At 40.6% G+C, this 22,972-nt stretch overlaps 1 protein-coding gene across 1 annotated transcript; it reads left to right on the forward strand.

The window, feature by feature from the left end:
• Positions 1-15,788: 15,788 nt before the first annotated feature.
• On the forward strand, positions 15,789-16,682 carry LOC105306922 (transmembrane epididymal protein 1A-like). The gene has a single exon (XM_011382220.1). It carries the CDS (start codon positions 15,789-15,791, stop codon positions 16,680-16,682), a length of 894 nt encoding a protein of 297 aa, XP_011380522.1.
• The last annotated feature ends 6,290 nt before the right edge of the window (positions 16,683-22,972 follow it).

A 22,972-nucleotide genomic window follows, 5' to 3' on the forward strand; every position in this document is an offset into this window, starting at 1 on the left:
ATAGAAAGGAGGGCAGGGAGGGAGGGAATAGGAGGGGAGGAGGAAAGACAACCAAAAATCTTTATCTAAGAGGGTGGAGCTTGGGTCATGTAGAGATGAAACCCCTTACTTCAGGTGCTTGCCACAAACAAAAGGCAGGGTGCTTGCCACAAACAAAAAACGGTCTCTGGCAAATTTAAGCAGAAAGAGGGTTTATTAAAGGAATCATTTGCAGGGCTAAGAGACAAAGCTGAGTGCAGGGCATACATGTGGGGCCTGTGCCCACTTCAAGGGAGGCCACTAGCATTGCCAACTCCTGTTGGGGAGCTGAGCTCTGCCTTCGATCAGCCTGTTAGATGGGTAATTCCTAGAGGAAGGGTGTCCAGATGCTAAGCAGCCAAACAGAATAACTGTGTCCACTAAGCTCCACTCTTGTACGCATCTATGTCCCCTGAAGTTTGTATGGAAAAACAAGAACTTGAACTTTGTTAGTAGTCAGGGTTCAGAGACAGCTGATACTCTGTTTTGGTTTTGTTTTGTTTTGTTTTTTGTTTGTTTGTTTGTTTGGGGAGTTTTTTTGTTTTGTTTTTTGACATTGTAAGAAGGAATAATATGGCATCAAAGAGAATATTTGCTACAAATATTTGAAGACGGCATCTCATACTACAAAATTCTTGCATCTTCAAACCCTGGAGGTCTAAGTGACTTAGTAGTTTCAGAAGAGCTGGGAGGCTGGTTCTCAACCTGACCCAGCCCACCACAGCTGTAGATATATACTTTGAGAAGAAGATAGTCTAGGTGGAGGACCTGGGAGAGTAGTCTCACAGAGTGGTAGAAACCTACAGAGCTCAAGAAATCTTCCAGTGGCCTCCTTTTCCAGTGGAAATAGCTGTTCCATCTCACCTAGTATGAATATCATTTCTTGAGTAGAATTGCCAGAAATCTAAATCAAGTAAGACCAGGGTCCCTCCTAGCTACTGAGACCATAGCCTATGGTTCCCTAGCCCTGGAGACCCAGCTCAACCAGCAACAAGAGCGGACCCCCACAGTGGTGACAGCACCATAAGCCAAGACAGGGCAGGAAGCCTATGGCCCAGCTGGCTGTTGCAATGGCAGCTGCAGAATCAGTGCCCAGCAAAGAGCATAGGCAGGATGTCTGCACCTGACCAGCTGGCTACCTGCTGACAGAGCAATAACTAGAAATGACTCTTGGTTGATAGTCTCTCTTAGCACAGAAGAGAAACTCTGCAAGATCCTAAGACCCTCTGTGACACTGCAAATGTTGGGGACTAAGTGCCATTAAAATGTGGATGTTTCTGTTAATCAGACTGGCCTTGTCAGACCTGGTGTGCTGGTACCACAGTTATAATAAAGAACATAATTGTTGCCCCATGTACCAGTCTCACATATTAGCTTAATACCTGGGCAGGACAGAGGCATTAGTGGAAGCACAGAGAGTGCAGGGGTATTATTGAGGGGCTCCTCCTGCCCCCTGAGAATACCTACCTGAGAAGTGAGCCCACCTGTTCACTGATTGTTGGGCCTCGTCATGCTCCTCGGAGTGTGGAAGGGGCAGTCGTTCCCTGTGAAGAGTCCTTGGGGCTGGTGTTCCTGCCTTTCTGGGACCATATCCTGCCAAAGGATGTGAGGGCAGAGGGGGCAGTAGCAGGTATCTCTAGAATAGGTGGGGGAAGAAGTTGCCTCCTTAATATCACCCTTGCTAAGTTCTTTTGTCCTTCGAGGATATAGCAGATGGTGAATGTGGACTAGGGAGAGCTTGAGCAGCTGGTCCTACTCTACACACCAGGGCAACAGGTCACTGGTTTTGGCATTCTTCCTATTGAATGTGTGGTGGCTATAATTAACTAGACATGGCTAGCACAACAACACATAAAACAACAACACATAACACTAAGAGCAGCCAAAACCTTGGCCTTCGATGTAGGTATTCAATGCATGGACTGCCTGTTGACCTGTCCGCAGTAGTTATGTGATGATGTGCCCCCCTCCACCCACTGAAGACCTTGATCTTCCTCACTACCTTCTGCTGGCACCTGGCCTTAGGGGCTACCATGCTGGCACCATATGCAGCTTCTGGCGCCATTGTTGCTTCTCCTTCAGAAAAGCCAGGTCCCACCATGCCTGGTGGACTCCAGTGGTAGAGCTCAAGGAGCTTAGGGCAGATATTGTGCTGCAGGATGGGGGCATCCAGGCTCAGATCTGTCCTTGAGAGCCACAATTCGACTTTCTATCCCTTGAGCTATGCTCCTGTTTTCTGGGCGCTGTTTAGCTCCTGGGATGGCTTCAAGATCTGTCTACCAGTCTGTCTGTTTCACTGGGTAGAGATGGTTTCTTGGCCTCTCTGGAAGATCTGAAGCAGAGACAAAATCTCTCTTTTGACAGGTTTGAAGTCTCCAGAGGATGGACTGATAGGGAAGAGTGGAAAGAGTAGAGAGTAGGTATCCTGACCAGTTTTTCCAGTTCCTACTGGTGCGATTGTGATGAGGATGTTTAGGAAGAAGGGTATGTGAGGGGTTGTCTCTGCACAGGCTCATCATTGGCAACATGCTTGTGTGTTTACATTGCTTTCCATCCTTTTTAAAAACAGTTAACAGGTCAAAACCCAAAACTGACTTCTGGATGCAGATGCTGGGCAGATGAGAGAACTGTCTACACTGATCTGGGGAGAGTCTGGATAAAGAGAGAGCGGGCAGAGCAACATGTCTGGATACGAGCTTGCTGACAGGCTTCCTCTGTGTTCTTCATTTTTTAATGTAAATTTTTTATTGAAGCATAACATAAATATGGAAAAATGCACTAATCAAAAGTGTAGAGCTCAATAGCTTTCTCCAAAATTGGCTGTGTAACCAGCATCTGATCGAGAAATAAAATTGTGCCAGAATCCTAGAAGCCTTCTCTTGATTTATTCCCCATCCTGTCAACCTGACTTCTAACACCTTGGGTTAGTTTTACCAGTTTGGGGGTTTAATATGAATGAAATCATATGATATTACTGAAGGGCTTTTAGGAACACAAGTACTAATACCTAACATTAAGAACTCTGCTTTGGGATGATATGATATGATATGTTATGATATGATATGATATGATATGATATGATATGATATGATATGATATGATACTTAATCATCATCTTTACATCTTCATATAGTAAAGCCTGATGCACTAATAGATGGCTTTTGTAAGTGTTTTTGTTTTGTTTTCCAAAGAGAAAGGTGGGAATCAGTGAAAAGGATCTGAGTCTTCCCTCTGGGTCAGACGCTGTGAAACAGAACAAAAGATGCTGCTGCAGAATGTGTTTAGGGAAGATTCAGATACTCGAGTGAGATAAGAGGGAATCCCCAGCCCTGGCATGTTCAGGAACCTTGGACAGAGCATTGGACTTTCCCCAGGGTGTGAAACAGTGCTGAGTCAACTTCATATATATTTCAAAAGATAAGCGTGAGCTCAGCTAACATCTGGATTACACACTAAATAAGCATAACATTTCATTAGAGAAGATGCAAAGAACTCGTCATCCCTATTTGATATTAACTGGCTGGTTATTCCTGTGTGATTTATACCTGCATAAACAGATTATGGGGCTGAATCAAACCAAGCATGTCTTCTAAGCCTGGAAAAAGAGACGGAAGGGAGGAGGCTCCAGCCTCAAGTATCAGAAGGGACCAGAGAATAAAACCCGTGTGGATAGAAAGGTTGCCATTTAGCCCTCTACCAGAAATGTTGCTACTAGATAGAGAAGTGCTACAGGAGCCTTGAAGAGGGTTTCTGGGACCACTCATGGACAGGGGACAGGCCAAATCTTAAAGGAAAAATGATATGTGAAACTTCTTTGTTCCCAGTTAAAAGCAAAAAAGCACCTACCTGAGCCTCCCACAGGAGCAAGGAGCCAACTCAGGCCAGAAAACAGGACCCACTCTGCCAACAGTCACTCCAGATAACATAAGGTGGTTCTCAACCTGACTGAAAATTATAATCACCGGGAGAGAGATTATCGCCCCCTATGCACACACACCTTTTTATTGTGGTAAAATACACATACTATAAAATTTATCATGTTAACCATCTTTAGGTATTCAGTTCAATGGCATTAAGTACATTTACATTGCTGTGGAACCATCACCATTATCCCTCTCCAGAACTCTTTCATCTTCCCAAACAAGACTCTGTGCCCATTAAACAACTCCTCAATCCTCCTCCTCCCAGCCCCTGGCAGCCACCATTCCATTTAAACTCTCTGTGAGTTTTGCTACTCTAGATACTTCATACAAGTGGAGTCACATAGTATTTGTCCTTCTCTGTCTACAGGGGAAATTTTAAAAACATAAATGTCCAAGCCCAACCCCTGACCAATTATATCAGAACTTCCAGGGGTAGGGGCAAACATTTAAAAAGTTCCTCAGTGATTCTGATGGGCAGCCTTGAAAACCACTGAGTTACAAGAACTAAATCAGATTTTCTTTCGGGAACTCTTCTCCATACCAGCACATCTCAGTGACTGCTGGCCAATGACTAAAATTCCTTTAATCATGGGTAAAGCTAAGGCTTTTCCTTCTTCAATTGGAGATGAAGGGCTTAAAATGACTGATTGAGTTATCACAGTGACTGAAACTCATCTGCTAAAGATTAATCTTTCAGTCAACAAGTGTAAGTTATTATTATCAGACACTCTTTCTCTTTGAAAGCCAGGAAGACTCAGAAAGAAGCATATGATGAGTAACTGCTGGCTTGGAAGATCAGAGAAACAGCCACACCAGGGACTCATGGTCACTTTGGCGGTAATTGTGTGGGGGTGATAAAGGTTAGTCCTGTTTACCTAGTTACCCTGTGGACAAAATCGGAGTTGGGAGTAAAGGAATTCAGGAGAAACACATCTGTGCACTCACTCAGTTTACTGGAACATGGCCATTCAGACATATGTTTCCCATCAACTATATTTTTGCATTATTCTTGAGTTACCCTCCTTTTTTATTTAACTGCACTGACTTCATTACAAAGGAACTTCACTTACATGGGTTCTAATTGAGGCATGACCAGTGCCTTGTTCAAGGAAGAGCTTCTTGCTTGTTTCCACAGAACTAGAAATACATAGAAAACTATCAAATAGATTAGAAAAACAGATGAGAGAGAGAGAGAGAGAGAGAGAGAGAGAGAGAGAGAGAGAGAGAGAGAGGTGCAGACATATATAAAATAATAGAATGACAAAAAAGATTGATACCAAACTCATGATACTTGTTTCTCACTGTGGAGGAAGGGAGGTATAGGAAGAGGATTGGAAGAATGTGCATGTTTATTTATTTACTTAAACTCTGGAAGCAAACGTAAAAAAAAAGCTTAACACTTGTTCATTCTGCATTAGCATTTGCTATATTACTTTTTACTTTTCTTTGGGCTTTTCAGTATCTTTAAAAGTTGCCAATATTACATTTATATCTTTATAAATAATTGTACAAATAAATAAAATGTATAAAAATATACTGATGACAGGAGAGCTCTTACAAAAAGCTTTTCATGTTAAAAAATTACCATATTAAATTAATAAAGCCTCCTAGAACATTTGAAAAATATAAGAAAATAGAGACACAATTAATATTTTCTATAAAACTACCATCCAGAAATTGCCATATTTTGATGTTTTCATAGCAAAGGTTTTTCCCTATGCATTAAAAATTGCATCATTGATTTCAATTTTTCAGATAGTATCTAATTACAAAAAAATACTTGCTCATTGTAAAATGCAGAAAAAAATAGATAAGGAAAGACAAATTGCTCATGGCTTTACTAGCTGGGCTACCCCCATTAAGGTTCTTAATGGTGAAAAACAAAATCTGATTCTGGTTAGGAAGAGAAGGATATTACTGGAAAGACTGAAAGTAGCATACATCATCAATGGGAAATGGGTTTACCAGGGTCTTTGTTTCATACATCTCCTCCTCTGGTCTTTATGTGATAGAATGACCCAAACATTCAATCACATATTGCAGGACCCTGATGCTGATTTGATCTCAGTTTAAATGCTACTTTTTTGGAAGTCTTCTTTACGGCTCAGTCTGAAGGAGTCACTTACTATCGCAATAGCCTTATATTTTTTGGTTGGGGGGGTGGGTACCATTTATCGTTCCTTACTATTTTTCTTGTTTACTTGTATATTAAATTGTTTATTGTCTCTCTTCTTCATTGTTGTATCCTCAGGGCCTAGAACAGTGTCTGACATTAGTACTATTTATTGTTGAATGAGTAAATGAATCAAAGAGGCTTTGGTGGTCCTGCCTACATAAGATTTGGAAGTTTCTTCCTTTGACTACCACTGAAAGCATGGACTAAGAAAGGAACATGGTGAAGCACCTGTATTTCATCCACAGCCCTTCTTCTCTACCTCCTTGTGTAGCAGCAATTCCATGTCTTTTTGTTAATTAGAACCAGTGGCCACAGCCAATACCATATCCCCCTTTTTTGCCTGTTTGCCTTGTGCTTTGAGGAGCCTGAAATATCCATGTGACTTCATCAGCTTCCAGTTCAACAAAATTATCAATGTGTCCCTTCATGGGGGTATTCTTCTTTTCAGTGCTAAAACTCTGAACCCTCTGGGTCTAATGTTGTTAGGATGGGATCCCCAAGTACAGAGATAGCCTACAAAATCAAAAACAAAAACAAAAACAACAAATTCTTGGGAAGGGTGAATCTAAATTCCAGAGTTACTAGATTTAAATGTTTTCAACAACAACAAAAAATCACAAGGCATACAAAGAAACAGGAAATTATGGCCCATTCAAAAAAAAATAGTAAATCAATAAAAACCATCCCTAGGAAAGACTAGATGACAGAACTACCAGAAAAAGATTTTTAAAAAACTGTTCTGAAGATGCTCAAAGAATTAAAGGAAGACATGAAGAAAGTAAAAAAAAAAAAAATTTAACATCAAAATTACAACTAAACTACAGAATAGCCATCATTGAGAATAGCCTGAAGTCTAACCGAACAGAAGTCCTACAACTGGGAACACACAGAAGAGGTCAACTTGAGACTGGTAGGCGGGGCAGAGACACTGAATAGGCTGGTCCCACACCTGCGTGTGGCAGTTGAGAATCGGGAGAAATCTTTCTGCTGCAGAGGAGCAAGAGATCCTGGCCCCACACTGGGTTCCCAACCTGGGTTCCAGTGCTGGAAGAGAAGTCCTCACAAATCCTGGCTGTGAAAACCAGCAGAGATTGTAACAGAGTGAGATGGAAGGCTGAGGGAGTCTCAGACTCTTCTCTTAAGAGACCCGCAGACTTACTCAGTGACAGACTCACTCACTCACTCTGAGCTACAGCAGCCCAAAAGATGCCAGGGACATTTAGAGAGGACCTGAGTTGTCTAGCTTCAGAGCAAGGGCTGGAGGGGCAGCTTTCTCTCAGACAGAAGTGCTGGCAGAGGGCATTGCTCATTCAGTGAGCCCTTCCCCGCCAAGTTTGCAGACGCAGGTGGGCACCATATCTGAGTCTCCATCAATATAGATAACACTGGTCACTCCGCCCTGGTGATTCCCTGAGACTCCACCCCTCACAACGTGTGGGCCCACCCAAGCCACCTCCAGTGGATTTTCCATACAAACAGCCTGTCTTGGCTCATGCTATGGACTTTCCTAAAATCTCTTAAAGGTTCACAAAACCTAAACGAGTAGTATCTGACCTTGGTGTGCCCTATACCTTTTGCTAAGCAGCCCCAAACCTGGCACTAGTGGCAGCAGGCCTCAGTTTGCAGCTTGGCCTCTTGAGGCACTTCCAAGCCCAGCATGGGTGGCAGCCACCTGTAGATTGCTTGGTGGTTCATTCCAGGTGGCCCCAGGCAGGGCACAGGCTGCAGCTGAACTTGTCCTGCAGCAGTGCCCCTTCCAGGAGACCCTAGCCTGCATGCATCCTCTGTGGTCAGGTTTGGTCTGAGCCAGAGCATCATCCTGGGTCACTTATGAGCACAACACACCCAAAGTTCAGACAAGGTAGGCACTAGAGCCCTGCTAAAGTGAATCCTGCTCTGTAGGGTCAGCTCCTGCACAACAGCTTCTCCACTGGTCATGGCCAGTCATCACAATCAATCAGTCCAAGGGTCAATCCCTCCTATTGATGAGTAAACAACAAGCAAGGCTCAACTACAACAGGAGGGCACACACAACTCAAGGGACATATCTGGAGCACCCAGCTCAGGTGACCAGGGATGACTGTGCCACTGGGACCCACAGCACACTTACTATATAAGGTCACTCTACTAAGACCTGGAGATATAGCAGCCCTACCTAATACCTAGAAACAAACACAAATAGGCAGCCAAAATGAGAAGACAAAGAAAAATGTCCCAAATGAAAGAACAAAACAAAGCTCCAGAAAAAGAACTAAATAAAATCGAGACAAGCAATCTACTAAATGCAGAGTGTAAAACAAGTGTTATAGGCATGCTCAATAAACTTAGGGAAAGAGTAGATGAATTCAGTGAAAACTTTAAGAAATAAAAAATATAAAAGTAGAGATAGAGAACATATAAAAGAACCAGTTAGAAATGAAGACTACCTTAGGAGAAATTAACAGTAGATTAGATGAAACAGATAATCAAATCGGTGATTTAGAAGATAAGTTAGCAGAAAACACCCAATTAGAATGGCAACAAGAAAAAAGAAGCCATAAAAATGAGGATAGTTTAAGGGCCCTCTGGGACAAAATCAAGCATACCAACATTTACATCATAGGGATACTAAAAGAAGAAGAGGAAGAGCAAAGAATTGAAAACCTATTTCAAGAAATAATGATGAAAAAATGAAGAAAATAAACATACAAACCCAGGAAGCACAGAGAGTTCCAAACAAGATGAATCCTAAGAGGCCCACACTAAGCCACGTCATAATTAAAATGCCAAAGGTTAAAGACAAAGAGAGAATCTTAAAAGCAGCAAGAGAAAAGTATCTAGTTACCTACAAGGGAGGTCCCATATGAATGTCAGCTGATTTCTCAACAGAAACTTTGCAGGCCAAAGGGATTGGCACAAAATAGTCAAAGCGATGAAAAGGAAGGATCTGCAACCAAGATTATTCTACCCGGCAAAGCTATCATTTGGAATCGAGGGACAGATAAAGAGCTTCCCAGATAAGAAAAAGTTAAAGGAGTTCATCACCACCAAGCCAGTATTACAGAAAATGTTGGAGGGACTTCTTTAAGAACAAGAAGAAGAAGGGGAAAAAAGATTAAAAATATGAATAATAATATGGCAATAATTACATATCTATCAACAACTACTTTAACTGTAAGTGGATTAAATGCTCCAATCAAAAGCTAAGGTGGCTGATTGGATAAGAAAACAAGATCTTCACATATGCTATGAACAAGAGATTACTTCAGATCAAAACACACATGGAGACCAAAAAGAAAGGGATGGAAAGATGTTTCATGAAAATGGAAACAAACGTAAAAAAGCTGGGGTAGCAATACTTATACCAGATAAAATACACTTTAAAACAAAGGCTATAACAGGAGACACAGAAGGATCCAGTTATCTCACTTCTGGGTATTTATCTGAAGCAACCTAAAACACTACTTTGAAGGGATATGTGAATCCATATGTTCATTGTAGCATTATTTACAGTATCCAGGATATAGAAGCATTCTCAGTGTTCTTCAGTGCATGAATGAGTGAGGAGGTGGTGATACACACATACACACACACACACACACACACACACACACACACACACACACACACACACACACACACACACACACACACACACACAATGGAATATTACTCACCCATAAAAGAATGGAATTTTGCCATCTGCAGAAGGATTGATGGACCTAGAGGGTACTATGCTGGGTGGAGTAAGTCAGACAGAGAAAGACAAATGTTATATGTGGAACGTAGAGAACAGGATAAACAAAAAACAACAGAAAAAGCTCATAGATACGGAAAGCATTTTGATAGTTGTTAGGTTGGGGGTGGGGGATGTTGAAGAGGGAGGAGATTAAGAGGTACAAATTGGTAGTTGCAAAATAGTCATGGGAATATAGAGTATAGCATGGGGAACATAGTCAGTAGTATTGTAATAACTATGTATGTTGTCAGATGGGTACTGGATTTTTTCAGATGATCGCTTCATAAGTTATATAAATGTCTAACCACTGTGCTGTACATCTGAAACTAACATGATATTATATGTCAACTATAATTGAAAAAATATAAATATAAACATTTTTTAAAAAAGAAAATTAAGGGATGGTTCCATAGAGTAGTGGTTAGCACATCTGCTTTACACGCAGAAGGTCCTGGGTTCGGGCCCCAGTGGAGCCATGGACCATACCCCAGGAGTGCGAGGTCCCAGGTGCACCAATCCCCCCGGATGCACCAGGCCCCGGTGTGCGCTGCAAGCGCATAGGAGGAGACACCTGCCTTCAGAGATCCAGTTCTTAAGGAGAGATGGCAACACCCGTAGGTCAGTGGTGGAAGTGGGGGTGGGGAGAGTGGAATTTACTATATATATACATATATAAAATTTAAAAAAATAAGAGAAATAAAAAGAAAGTCAAGAGAATGATGTATAAACAAAATGAAAATACCAACAGAGCTTTTAAAATAAATAAATAAATAAAAAGAAAGAAACCAAAAGAGATATTCTAGAACTGGAAAATATAATAGCTAAAATAAAAAATTTGCTAGAAAGATTCAAAGGCAGAAGAAAGAATTCATGAACTTGAAGATGAGACCATCTAAATTATCAAGTTTGAGGATCAGAAAGAAAAAAGTTTTTAAAAAGTGAACAGAGCACAAGGGACATGTGGGAAAGTATCAGCAGACCAACATAGTATTGTGAGTGTCTCAGAAGAAGAAGAGAGAAAGGGCAGAGAGAATATTTGAAAAAATAATAGCTGAAAACTTTCCAAATTTCATGGAAGACATGAATATAAATATCCAAGAATTTTAATGAAATCTCAGTAGGATGAACTCAAAGAGACCCACATTATAGTCACATCATAGTCAACCTAATGATAGCCAAAAATAGAGAGAACATTGAAAGCAGCAAGAGAGAAGCAACTCATCACATACAAGGATCTTCAATAAGATTGTCAGCAGATTTCTCATTAGAAACTTTGGGGATACAAAGATAATGGGCTGATAAAAAAAAAAACAGTTAATTTTATATCTGGCAAAACTGTCCTTTAAAAGTGAGGGAGAATGTAAAACATTCTCAGATAAACAAAAGCTGAGGGAGTTCATTACTGCTAGACCTGCCCCTCAAGAAATGCTAAAAGGAGTCACAGATAGAAATAAAAGGACACTAGACAGTACCTTGAAGCCATATGAAGAAATAAAGATCTCAAAAAAGTAAACACATGGGCAATTATTAAAGCTAGTATTATTGCAACTTTGGCCTGTAATTCTACTTTTTTTCTACATAATTTAAGAGACTGATACATTTAAAAACACAATTATTAATCTAAAAGCTAGAATTATTGTAACATTGGTTTGTAACCCCACATTTTGTTTTCTACACAATTTAAGAGACTAATGCATTAAAACCAATTAGTAATCTATGTTTTAGATGCATAATGCAAAAAGATGTAATTTCATGACATCAATAATTGAAAGCGATAGAGACAGAGCTATATGGCAGGAGAGTTTTTGTATGTTATTGAAGTTATTGGAAGTATGTTATTGAAGCTGTTATAAATTTAATTAGATTGATATAACTTTAGGATTTTAAGTGTAATTCCCATAGCAACCACAAAGAAAATAGCTATAGAATATATGCAAAGGGAAATAAGGGAATTAAAGTATTTCACTACAAAAAAAAATCAACTAAATGCAAAAGAAGACAGTAATGCTAGGAATGGGGAACCAAAAAAGCTATAAAGTATAAAGCAAATAGCAAAATGCCAGTCCCTTTTTATCAGCAATTACTTTAAATGTTAAAGGTTTAATCTTTCCAGTCAAAAAAAAAAAAAAAAACAGAGATTGGAAGAATAAATAAAAAACATGATCCAGCCAAATGCTATCTACAAGAGACTCACTTTATGTCCAAAGACATGAACAGAATAAAAGTGAAAAGATGAAAAAGGTATTCCATGAAAATACTAACTGAAAGAGAGCAGGAGTAGCTTAGTATTAAACAAAATAAACATTAAATCAAAAATGCTTACAAGATACAAAGAAGAACATTACATATTAATAAAATGGTCAATACAGCAAGAAGATATAACAATTACAAACATTTACTCACCTAACAAACTCTCAAAAATATATAAAGCAAAAGTGGGCAGAATTAAAGGGAGAAATAGACAATTTACAATAATAGTTGGTGACTTCTATACCCCACTTTCAGTAATGGATAGAACAGCCAGACAGAAAACAAGTAAGGAAATAGAGAGCTTGAACAACTCAATAAACCAACTAGATCTAGTTAACAAATATGGACACTCTACCCAACAACATCAGAATATACATTTTTTTCAAGTGCACATGGGACATTCTCCAGGGTAGACCACATGTTAAGCCACAAGTCAAGTCGCAATAATTTTAAAAGGAAGATATCATACAAAATGCCTTTTTCAACCACAATGGGATGAAGATAGAAATCAATAACAGAAGGAAAACTGAAATTTCACAAATTTGTGGAAATACGTTCTTAAACTACCAATGGGTCAATGTATTAGTTTAGGCTGCCATAACAAAATACAATAGACAGTGGATTAAGCGACAGATATGTCTCCAGTTCTGGAGGCTGGAAAGTCCAAAATCAAGATGCCAGTCAATTTAATTCCTAGTGAAGACCCACTTCCTGGCTTGCAGATGACCACTTTCCTTCTTAGTCCTCACATGGCAGAGAGTTCAGGTTTCTCTTTCTCTTCTTATAAGGACACTAATCCCATCATGGGGACCCCAACCTCATGACCTCATCTAAACCTGATTGCCTCCCAAAGGCCCCACCTGCAATGGGAGTTAGAGCTTCAACATGTGAATTTGAGGGTGGGGGGATACATTCAGTTCATAAAATTCTGCCCCGGCCCCCCTAAAATTGTGAATATATATGCAAAATATATTTATTCCATCCCCAAAGTCCCAACCAATTCCAGCACCAACTCTAAAATCTAAAAGTCTCATCTAAATATCTATCAGGTATGGGTGAGACACCCTCAAGGTACGATTCATCTTAAGGCAAAACTCCTCTCTGAGTACGAACCTGTGAAACCAGAGAAGTTATGTGCTTCAAAATATAGTTATGGGAAAGGCTAGGTACACATTCCCATTCCAAAAGGGAAAAATTGGAAGAAAGGGGTGATGGTGCCAAGCAAGTGCAAACCTAGCAAGACAAGTGTCATTAGATTTTAAGGCTAGGGAATAATTTTTTTTGGTTTGATGTTCTGCCCATTGAAGTGGTGGTCTTGCCTTCAAGACCCACTGGGGTGACAACCCCACCCCTGTGGCTCTGCTGGGCTGCTGGGTGGGTTGCCACCCCACAGTTCTGGGTGGCCCCACCCCCAAATCTCCAGGTGGTCACTGTCTAGCCTGTTGAAACCAAGGCAATAGTCCCCACTTTTGAAACCAGTCGTGATGATTTCTGAATTGCCTTTGGGACTATCTTCCCTTGTCTTGAAGAACAGCACACACACACAGCTAAATAGTTCTATGGTCTAGTCCTGTAGGATCTAAGAAGTCCAATAGCCTTTCTCCATTTGGTCTCAGCTCTGTCCTCTTCAGTACAAACTGGCAGTGTTTTTGATGAGGTGGCTGATTAGATCTGTGGTTCCTACCTACACTAATCTCCGTATCATAAAGTTGTTGGACCACACCCTTAGTGTTCTCTTTAAAACATACTTTCTCGTTTTTGCAATATGTACAGACTGAGAATTTTCCCAATCTTTAAGTTCTGGTTCTTTTTTGCTTAACAATGGCTTCAATTCATTTCTCTCTTTTTGCATGTTATTATAAGCATCAGAAGGCACCAAGCCTCTTCTTCAACACTTTGCTTGCCAATCTTCTCAGTAAACATGTAATTTCATCTCTCACAAGTTCTACCTTCCACAAAATGCTAGAACCTGAACATAGTTCAGCCAAGTTCTCTGCCACCTTATAATAAGAATCACCTCTTCTTTATCATCTAATAACATGTTCCTCATTCCCATCTGAGACCTCACCAGAATAGCCTTTAGTCATATTTCTACCAACATTCTGTTTATGATTATTTATGTATTCTCTAAGAAGATAGAAGCTTTTTCTATAGCTCTATTTTCTTTCTAAGCCCTCATCTGGATCACTTGTCTCTTCTGCCAGACAGAAGATAAAGAAGGAAACAGAGGACTTGAACAACACAATAAAACATAACAACTACATCAAACAAACATATGAACACTCTACTCAACAACAATAAAATACTTTTATAATACTTCTTCTTTTATAAGAGCACTAATCCCATCATGAGGGCCCTACTCTCATGACCTCATCTAAACTTAATCACCTCCCAAAGACCTCACCTACAAATACCATCACCTTGGGAGTTAGAGCATCAACATATGAATATTGGGAGGAGATAAACTTTTAGTACAAAGGAGATATCATGAAGATTTTATTATTATTCATTTTCTTACCAGTGAGATCTACTATCTTGAATTTCATAGGTTTATTAAGTATTTGTCATTTTTCTTAGGTGAATAGCCACTTTACGTCATTTGCTCATTTTCCTACTGAGGTGTTCATTTTTAACTTTTTGATATGTAACATTTTGCTACATATAGAGTAAAATTTTATAGTCTGTTTTTCTTCTGAAATTTGTTTTTTAACAGTAATTTAACATATAAATAAATTATTAATTGTGATGTTTAATTTCTATTAATAAAAAACTTAATTTTTAAATATAAGTTTTTCATTTTTTTTATGATTCTTACTTTGGTGTCATTTCTAGAAATATCTGAACAACAGCATCACAAAAATTTCGCAAGGAATGTTAGTAGTAACAATAGTAAAATTACTGATAATCGCTACCAATAATTGAGTATTTGCTATATATTAGATACTACATACATTATTCTATTTAATCATAACAACAAACCTATGAAGTAATTATTGTTCCCATTCTACAGATCAGGAAACTGAGGCTCAAGAAGACAAAGTAACTTGCTTATAGTCATGTGACTTGCAAATGTTGGAGCTGAGATTCAGTACTTTTGCTGTGCATGAACTCTGGACTTCATAAACAGATGAATGGATCTGGGACCCCTGACTCTGCTGTGCTGGCTACTAGGTGTATTATCTTGTGCGTATCCCTTTACCCCTCTGAGCCTTTATGTCACCTGTAAAACTTGCTCAATAATAAGTCCTTCATCCAGTTCTTGAGGGATTTAAATGAGAAAAAAATATGCAATGTGCCTGGCACCAAGAGACAGTCATAAAAGAGAGTTAGCCACCCTCTCTCTTAACTTTTCCCCTCCCCTCTCTTTGTTGAGGGGTAAGGTGGAAGGGAGGTGAGAGAAAGGGTAAACCAGTGCCTGCCGTGAGGGGCACAGGTGGCAATCCCAGGCCTAGCTGATCTAAGTGAGGAACAGGGTGAGGTGAAGGGCCACAACCCTGAAAGGGATCCACCCTGGGAGTGGCTCAGGTACTTCCAGCACGGAGGTATGCTTTTCTGAGTGTGGGAGGCCAGAGTGGGGCTGGATCAGAGAGATCTCTCTACAGCTAAAAAGCAGCCACTCTTGCTTGTGAGAAGAGCCCTGTTAGGTTGCTGCTGCTCATCTGCCAGCTCTTGCCCTGCTGGCCCTGACACACACGCGGAGACCATGGGAACCCTCAAGGGACACCTGCTGCCAGGGATGTTCTTCCTCTTCTTCTCAATCTACTACTCGGTGCTGACGTCCTTGGCCCTGCTACGAAAACAGAGGTTCTGCAAGCTCCCTCTGTCCCCAAGGGAGAAGCAAGGACACAGGTGGTGGCAGCTGGTACCTGTGGAAGGGGTGGTGAAAGTTGTCATCGCCCTGATTGGCATCATTCCTGAGTTCTTCTACCCACCAGGAGTCAACCGGCTGAAGATGATAGACTGGGAGGACCCTCAGCGGCCGTTTCTGTTCCAGAACAACTGGCAGCATGTCACTATGTATGGGTTCTTTCTGCTCAGTGGTGTGGTGGACATCGTGAGCCAGTCATGCCAGGCACGGCAGAATATAAAGCTGGAGCGAGCAGCTGAGGCCCTGGCCTTCTGTGTGCTGGCACTGCTGATGGTAGCCCACATTGAGAACAAGAGCGCCTTGGAGATTCGTGTGCATATCCTGTTCGTAGTTCCTACCTTCCTGGTCAGCCTGGCGCTCACAATCGAAGTCTGGGTCCCTGATCAGCCCCAACTCTGGGTGCTCAAGTGTTGGATGGGGCTGGTGCTCAGCAATTGGCTGCTGCAGCTCTGCGTGGTGATGTATGTTCCTCCCTCTGGGCAGCCCTGGAAAGGAGAAAACCCCGCGGACCTCGCCTTCCTCTCCATCTTCTTCTGCTGGCACCTGGGCTTAGGGGCTGCCATACTGGCCACCATCTATGGCATTTGCAGCCTATGGCATCATCACTACTCTTCCTGGAAAGAGTCCTCAGGTACCAGTTACCACCTGTGCCCCACAGGATACAGCAGTGAAGAGCTCGAGAAACTCGGGGCAGGGGCAGAGGCAGAGCTGCAGGATGGGGGTGTCTAGGTTTAGAATCTGTCTTTGTGCTAGCCTTTTATAATGAAACTTTTGAGGATGCTCACTGTGTGCATAGCATGGAAATGTCCTAGGATCTACGATGTGTCTTTCCATCACAGGAGTCATTTTCCTTGTTCCTAAATAAAACTTCCAGCTCCTAGGATTACTCCTATCTATCACTCTGTTCTCTCCAGGTCTGTCTCTTTCTTGTCTCACTATTTAGGATGGTTCCTGGCCATGAACTTACATTAAATGAGAACAAAGAGTAGTGCTTTTCTCTGACAGCTTTTGGGATCCAAGAGGAGAAAATGAAATGAAGTAATAGGAGATGGAGTATCACTGGGAACTCAGAGAGGGGTCTATCCATCTGAGGCAAGGCTGGCTTAGTGTGTGTATGTATGTGCCTCTAGCTGACATGCTTAAGTACGTGGGAAAAAAAGGGGGGGTCCATTTTTGCATAATGGTGAGGGCTCCTATCTTCTTCATTCCTCTCTGTTTTTTATTTGTACTAAGTGTAGTGGCTTGAGGAACTTGTTTTGCTTTATTTTATTTAAGTTTAAACTGAATGAGGCTACTTCTGCTTTCTGAGGGAGTAAAGAATTAGGAGAAAGAGATGGCAATCAATTTAGCAGAGGCTCAAGTCTGGGGGAAAAAGAGGCAAGGGAAGAATTCTCACAAGTGGTTGTAAGAAACAAGAATTATATTTATGTAGTTTTAAATTGTTTGTTTTTACCATGATATAAAGCAACGCTATTGTCCCAACTCTTTCAGTAAAGTCTATGATACATGCATGTCTTGTGTGAGTGATTGTGGGGCAAGATCAAAGAGAAGGCCCCGATTTCAGTTGGTAGGAGCAGAGGGGAAGGAAATTCCATGAGATGTGGAGTGCAAATGAGCCAAGGGGTTCTGAAGATGCAAAAATTCAGAGCTCAGAGGGACAATGAGAATGTCAGCCCCCTGGAATTCACAGAATTTTCATCTAGTCATCAAGCTTCTCCTCAAATGAGAAGAGGTGATAGTAAATTCATAGACTCAGTGAAATACATGAAAGCAAACTACATAAAAATCTTATCCCTGGGTAATTAGAAAGCCACTGCTTTGAATAGCATGAGTCTGCCTCTGTGAAATGGTAAACCCAGTATTTGGAAGTCTGAAGAGGCAAGAAGAAAGGAGGAAATGCTGGCCATAAATGTGGCTAAAGGACCATTGAGAAAAATCCCCACTCACGAAGCAGCTGCAATCACACTACCTCCCCTCCAGTCAGAAATGCTGTCCTCAAAGACTGAAAAGCTTCAGGAAGCATAGAGAGGCATTTGCGTTTTCAGGGTGGACTATGGGCTGCATGTTGTCATCTGAAACAACACTGGATACTCCCTAAAGAAACAATGTGCAAGAGCATGGAAAACAAGCCCTAAAAACTCTGGGACGGGGGTTAAGGCAGGAAAGGAGGCAAGCCAAGGGATGGAAGTGGGGCAAGGGTCTGGCAACTCTCACTGGTAGCACTTGGAGGGGAGGGACACTCTGGACCTAGAGGAAGAGGAATGTGTCTTCCTCCAGCAGCTGGAATCAAGCCAGCCCCAGCCTTCCTCTCAAGCAAAGCAGGAACCCTTTCTGTCCCCACCCTGAAATAACCAGAAGATCCAGATTTACCCCAAAGCTAATAAGAGCCCCTCATTTTACAACACCCTTTCAAAGGCCTGGGAGGGGCCATGGAAAGGTGTTCATAGCACATATCACTGAAAAATTGCAAAAGGAAGTTATTTCTGCATTATTTTTTCTAAATAGAGATCTCCAAATTTTATAAACTTAAGATTCCACAAAATCTGGCTGTGCCCCACCCTCAAGACTTAAGACAGATTTACTTTTAGAATGCCTTATGATAAACACATCTCAGCCTGTTAGTGGAACATTCTTTACTCAAAGATAATGTTAAGGCTTTTTCTTCTTCAATTTAGAATCAAAAAGTTTAAAATGCTAATGACATCACATACTGGCTGAAAACCACCTGCTAAAGTATAGTCTCTTAGTCAACAACCATAAATAAGTGTTATCAGATCTTGACCTAATTTAATAAGGAAGAATTAGAAGTACAGAAGAATGATGGCTAGGTGGAGTAGTGGGAAATAATTTACAGAGGTGGGTCCTGTTTATCTTCATTTGTGCTGTGGGGGAGAATTTTTGTCTTGCACATCTTGCCCAGTGTATTAGTCAGGGTTCTCCAAAGAAATAGAACCAATAGGATGTGGATAGATGGAAATTTTAAGGAATCGGCTCATGAGATTGTGAGGGCTGGCAAGTCCAAAATCTGCAGGGCAGGCCAGCAGGCCAGAGACCCAGGGAGGAGTTGATGTTGCCATTTGGGTCTGAAGGTACTCTGGAGGCAGAATTCCTTCTTCCTCAAGGCACCTCAGTCTTTTCTCTTTAGGCCTTCAAGTGATTAGATGAGGCCCCCCCAAAATATGCAGTGTAATCTGATTTACTGATTTAAATATTAATCACATCTAAAAAATACCTTCACAGCAACATCTAGTCTGGTGTTTGACCAAACAACTGAATACCATGGTGTAGCCTAGTTGACGCATAAAATTAATCATTGTACTCAGCCACCCAAATATGATTAATGTCAACTGTGTTTGTTGTGAGTTTTGGGGACCTTCCAAAATAATTATAATAACTCTATTTAAAGAAATTTTATCATTATAGGTTCTGATTACATTGTGACTATGACTATATAATGTTATATGGACTTCTTCCCTTTCCTGTTCCCTCTAGAAATAGAGAGATGGAATGATGGGAGTGCAGGTGGGTGACGGTTATTTTTAAAGATTAAAAAATAACGTTTATATGATTTGGGGGTATTATTCATGTTACACATTTTAGACATCTTAGAAAATACCAAAAAGTATTTTAAAGTATTTTGAAATCTACCATAATAGTCCTTGCCCAGAACTAATTACTTCCTGGAAGGACTAAAAGGATAGGACGTTATCTAAATTACAGAGTGAATGATAGTGTTTATCTATCAGAGATGAGACTTTTTCTGGTGATGATGACTGATGTACCTGATGATTAAGGCATGGATGACTAAAGTGGTTTGGAGGTGAAGGTCACTGAAGATGAAGAAATGCAGAACTGGGCATCTAGCATTGTGGGAAGGGACTGAGCAAGGATAATGACATGCCTGGAAAGATGGCAACCTTGCCTGGAAAAGGACTCCAGAACCCCTGTCTTTGCTGAATTTGGGCAGAGAGTTGGGGAGACAAACTAAGGCATCAAGGAAGGCCAGAAGACAGCTTTGACGGAAGAAGTGATCAAAGTTAAGCAGAAATGGTAATACCTACCCCACAGAGGTATGATGAAAAATAAATGAGATACTGCATAAATGACACTTAATACAGAGTATGGTATACAGTGGATACTAATAAATATTAGTTTGAGAGACTGAATATACAAATGGGCAATGACCAGACTATGTATAAAAATAAAACTCTGACCCACAATCTTTAGCAACCAGTCCAAGAAACCAATTCATTATCTACAGTCACCCACTAAGGAAGCCAGCCTGCTATCTACAAGTCAGACTTGCAGAGAATCAGTTAGTAGCCTCTAATAACCAGTCCAGGAAGCCAAACAACAACCCCTGTAACAATTGACCCCAAATGGACAGGACTTGATTAGTAACTAATAGCTTCCCTCATTTTTGTCCATGCTTCCAACTTAGAACCAAACAGAGAAAGACAGCTCTACGTCCCTAACCAATCACATGGAATACTCCACTTCTAGCTAGCCAGCCTACAGTTTCCCCATGCCAACAATCTCCAATCGGGGCACATCTGAAACCTTCCCTTTTTTCCACTATGAAATTTTCCCACTTTGAGTCTTTGCCAAAAAGCAAGTAATAGTGACTGACTCCCTTGCTATATAGCAAGCTCTGAATAGATAGCCTTTGTTTGTTCTCCTTTGGTTTGTCTTCATTTATTTCCATATGTTCAGTTCTTTCATTTATTCATTCAAATAGTTACTCAATATTTACTGAGCATTCACTATATGCCAGACTCAATGCTAGGCCCTGGAAACAATGAAGTGATCCTGCCTTCAAGCTGATTCTGGTTCAGTGAGAGAAGAAAGGTAAACAGCAAGCCAAGTGCCATCTGAAAAGGGCTGTGATTAGGGGCAGCTATGTCCGACTTGAGATCAAAAAAACACTTCCTAGAAAAGTGATGTTTCTTTTACTTAACTCAAGGGGTTCGCCGCTTGGGGTATTCCATTCAAGAAGGAGACATGGTTGTCATTAGGTAGTTTTATTTACTTGCGGGAAGTAAAGGAGACATGGGATTCACACCTAATGTTCTGTATCTCTAAAGGAAGGTTTAGCCGTTGCTTATATACACTATTTTGTTAATTACATGTTGATTTCTTAGTGACTCGCTAAACTTACCCTGTTGGCTCCTCAGGCTCATCAGGGTACAGCTGCCTCTGCAAAATACTGTGCTACATTTTAAGACTTAGCAAGAATAGCATTTAGTAAGAACTGCCCAGACCTTGAGAACTTTGTCCTATCTAACATCTCCACGGGGACCCAAAGGATGAGTATGGCCAGAGGGAGAGGAGTGGGGAAAATATTCGGGAGAGAGGAAAGGGCCAAGGGAAAGTCCCTAGGTCATAGCGTAAGCACAGAAGGATGTGAACAAAACAGGACAGTTGGACCTTGGTGTTTGAGCCTGGAGTTGTGAGCCATGAAGGTAGAAAGGCAGACAAGGGTCAGATTCATTCTAGGCCACATGAAAGAATTTGGCCTTTAACCTGAAATCAATGATAATGATTAAATTTCCATTTTGGAAGCACCACTCAGGCTCGATGTGGAGTGAGGGCTGGAGAAGGGCAAACTTGGAAGCAAGGAGGCCATTTAGGAGATTAATAGGTGATGGTGGCTGGATGAGAATAAAAGTGTATAGATAAGACCAAAAAAAAACAAGGACAGTTTAAGGGGCCTCTGGGACAACATCAAGCATATCAACATCCACATCATAGAGATACCAAAAGGAGAAGAGGAAGAGCAAAGAATTGAAAACCTATTTCAAGAAATAATGATGGAAAAAAAAAAAAAACAGAAGAAAATAGACATAGAAGCCCAGGAAGCATAGAGAGTCCCAAACAAGGTGAATCCAAAGAGGCTCACACCGAGACACATCATAATTAAAATGCTAAGTTTAAAGACAATGAAAGAATCTCAAAAGCAGCAAGAGAAAAGCATCTAGTCACCTATAAGGGAGGTCCCATAAGACTGACAGCTGATTTCTCATCGGAAACTTCGCAGGCCAAAGGGATTGGCACAAAATAGTCAAAGCGATGAAAAGGAAGGATCTGCAACCAAGATTATTCTACCCGGCAAAGCTATCATTTGGAATCGAGGGACAGATAAAGAGCTTCCCAGATAAGAAAAAGCTAAAGGAGTTCATCACCACCAAGCCAGTATTACAGAAAGTGTTGGAGGGACTTCTTTAAGAACAAAAAGAAGGGAAAAAAGATTAAAAAAAAATATGAATAATAACATGGCAATAACTACATATATATCAACAACTACTTTAACTGTAAGTGGATTAAATGCTCAAATCAAAAGATAGCGTGGCTGAACAATAAGAAAACAAGACCTTCACATGTGCTACCTATAAGAGTCTCACTTGAGATAGAAAAATACATACAGACTGATAGTAAAGAGATGGAAAAAGGTATTTTGTGAAAATAGAAATAAATAAATAAATAAATAACAGCTAGAGTAGCAATACTTATACCAGATAAAATGCACTTTAAAATAAAGGCTATAACAAGAGACAAAGAAGGACTCAATTATCCCACTTGTGGGTATTTTTCTGAACAAAAGCAAAACACTACTTCAAAGGAACATGTACATCCATATGTTCATTGCAGCCTTATTTACAATAGCCAAGACATGGAGGCAACTTGGGTGTCCATCAATAGGTGAATGAATAAAGAAGAGGTGGTACATATATAGAATGGAATATTACTCAGCTATAAAAAAGAATGAAACCATTCAACAACATGGATGGACCTGGAAAGTATTATGCTAAGTGAAATAAGTCAGAGAAAGACAAATGCCATATGATTGCACTTACATGTGGAATCTAAAGAACAAAATAAATAAAACAGAAACAAACTGATACAGAGAACATTTCGATGGTTGCCAGGTGGGAGGAGGTTGGGGAGTAGGTGGAAAAGGAGAAGAGATTAATAAGTACAAATTGGTAGTTACAAAATAGTCATGGGGATGTAAAGTACAG

The sequence above is a fragment of the Pteropus vampyrus genome, unplaced genomic scaffold (genome assembly GCF_000151845.1).
Source record: "Pteropus vampyrus isolate Shadow unplaced genomic scaffold, Pvam_2.0 Scaffold14, whole genome shotgun sequence".
Classification (NCBI taxonomy): Eukaryota; Metazoa; Chordata; class Mammalia; order Chiroptera; family Pteropodidae; genus Pteropus; species Pteropus vampyrus.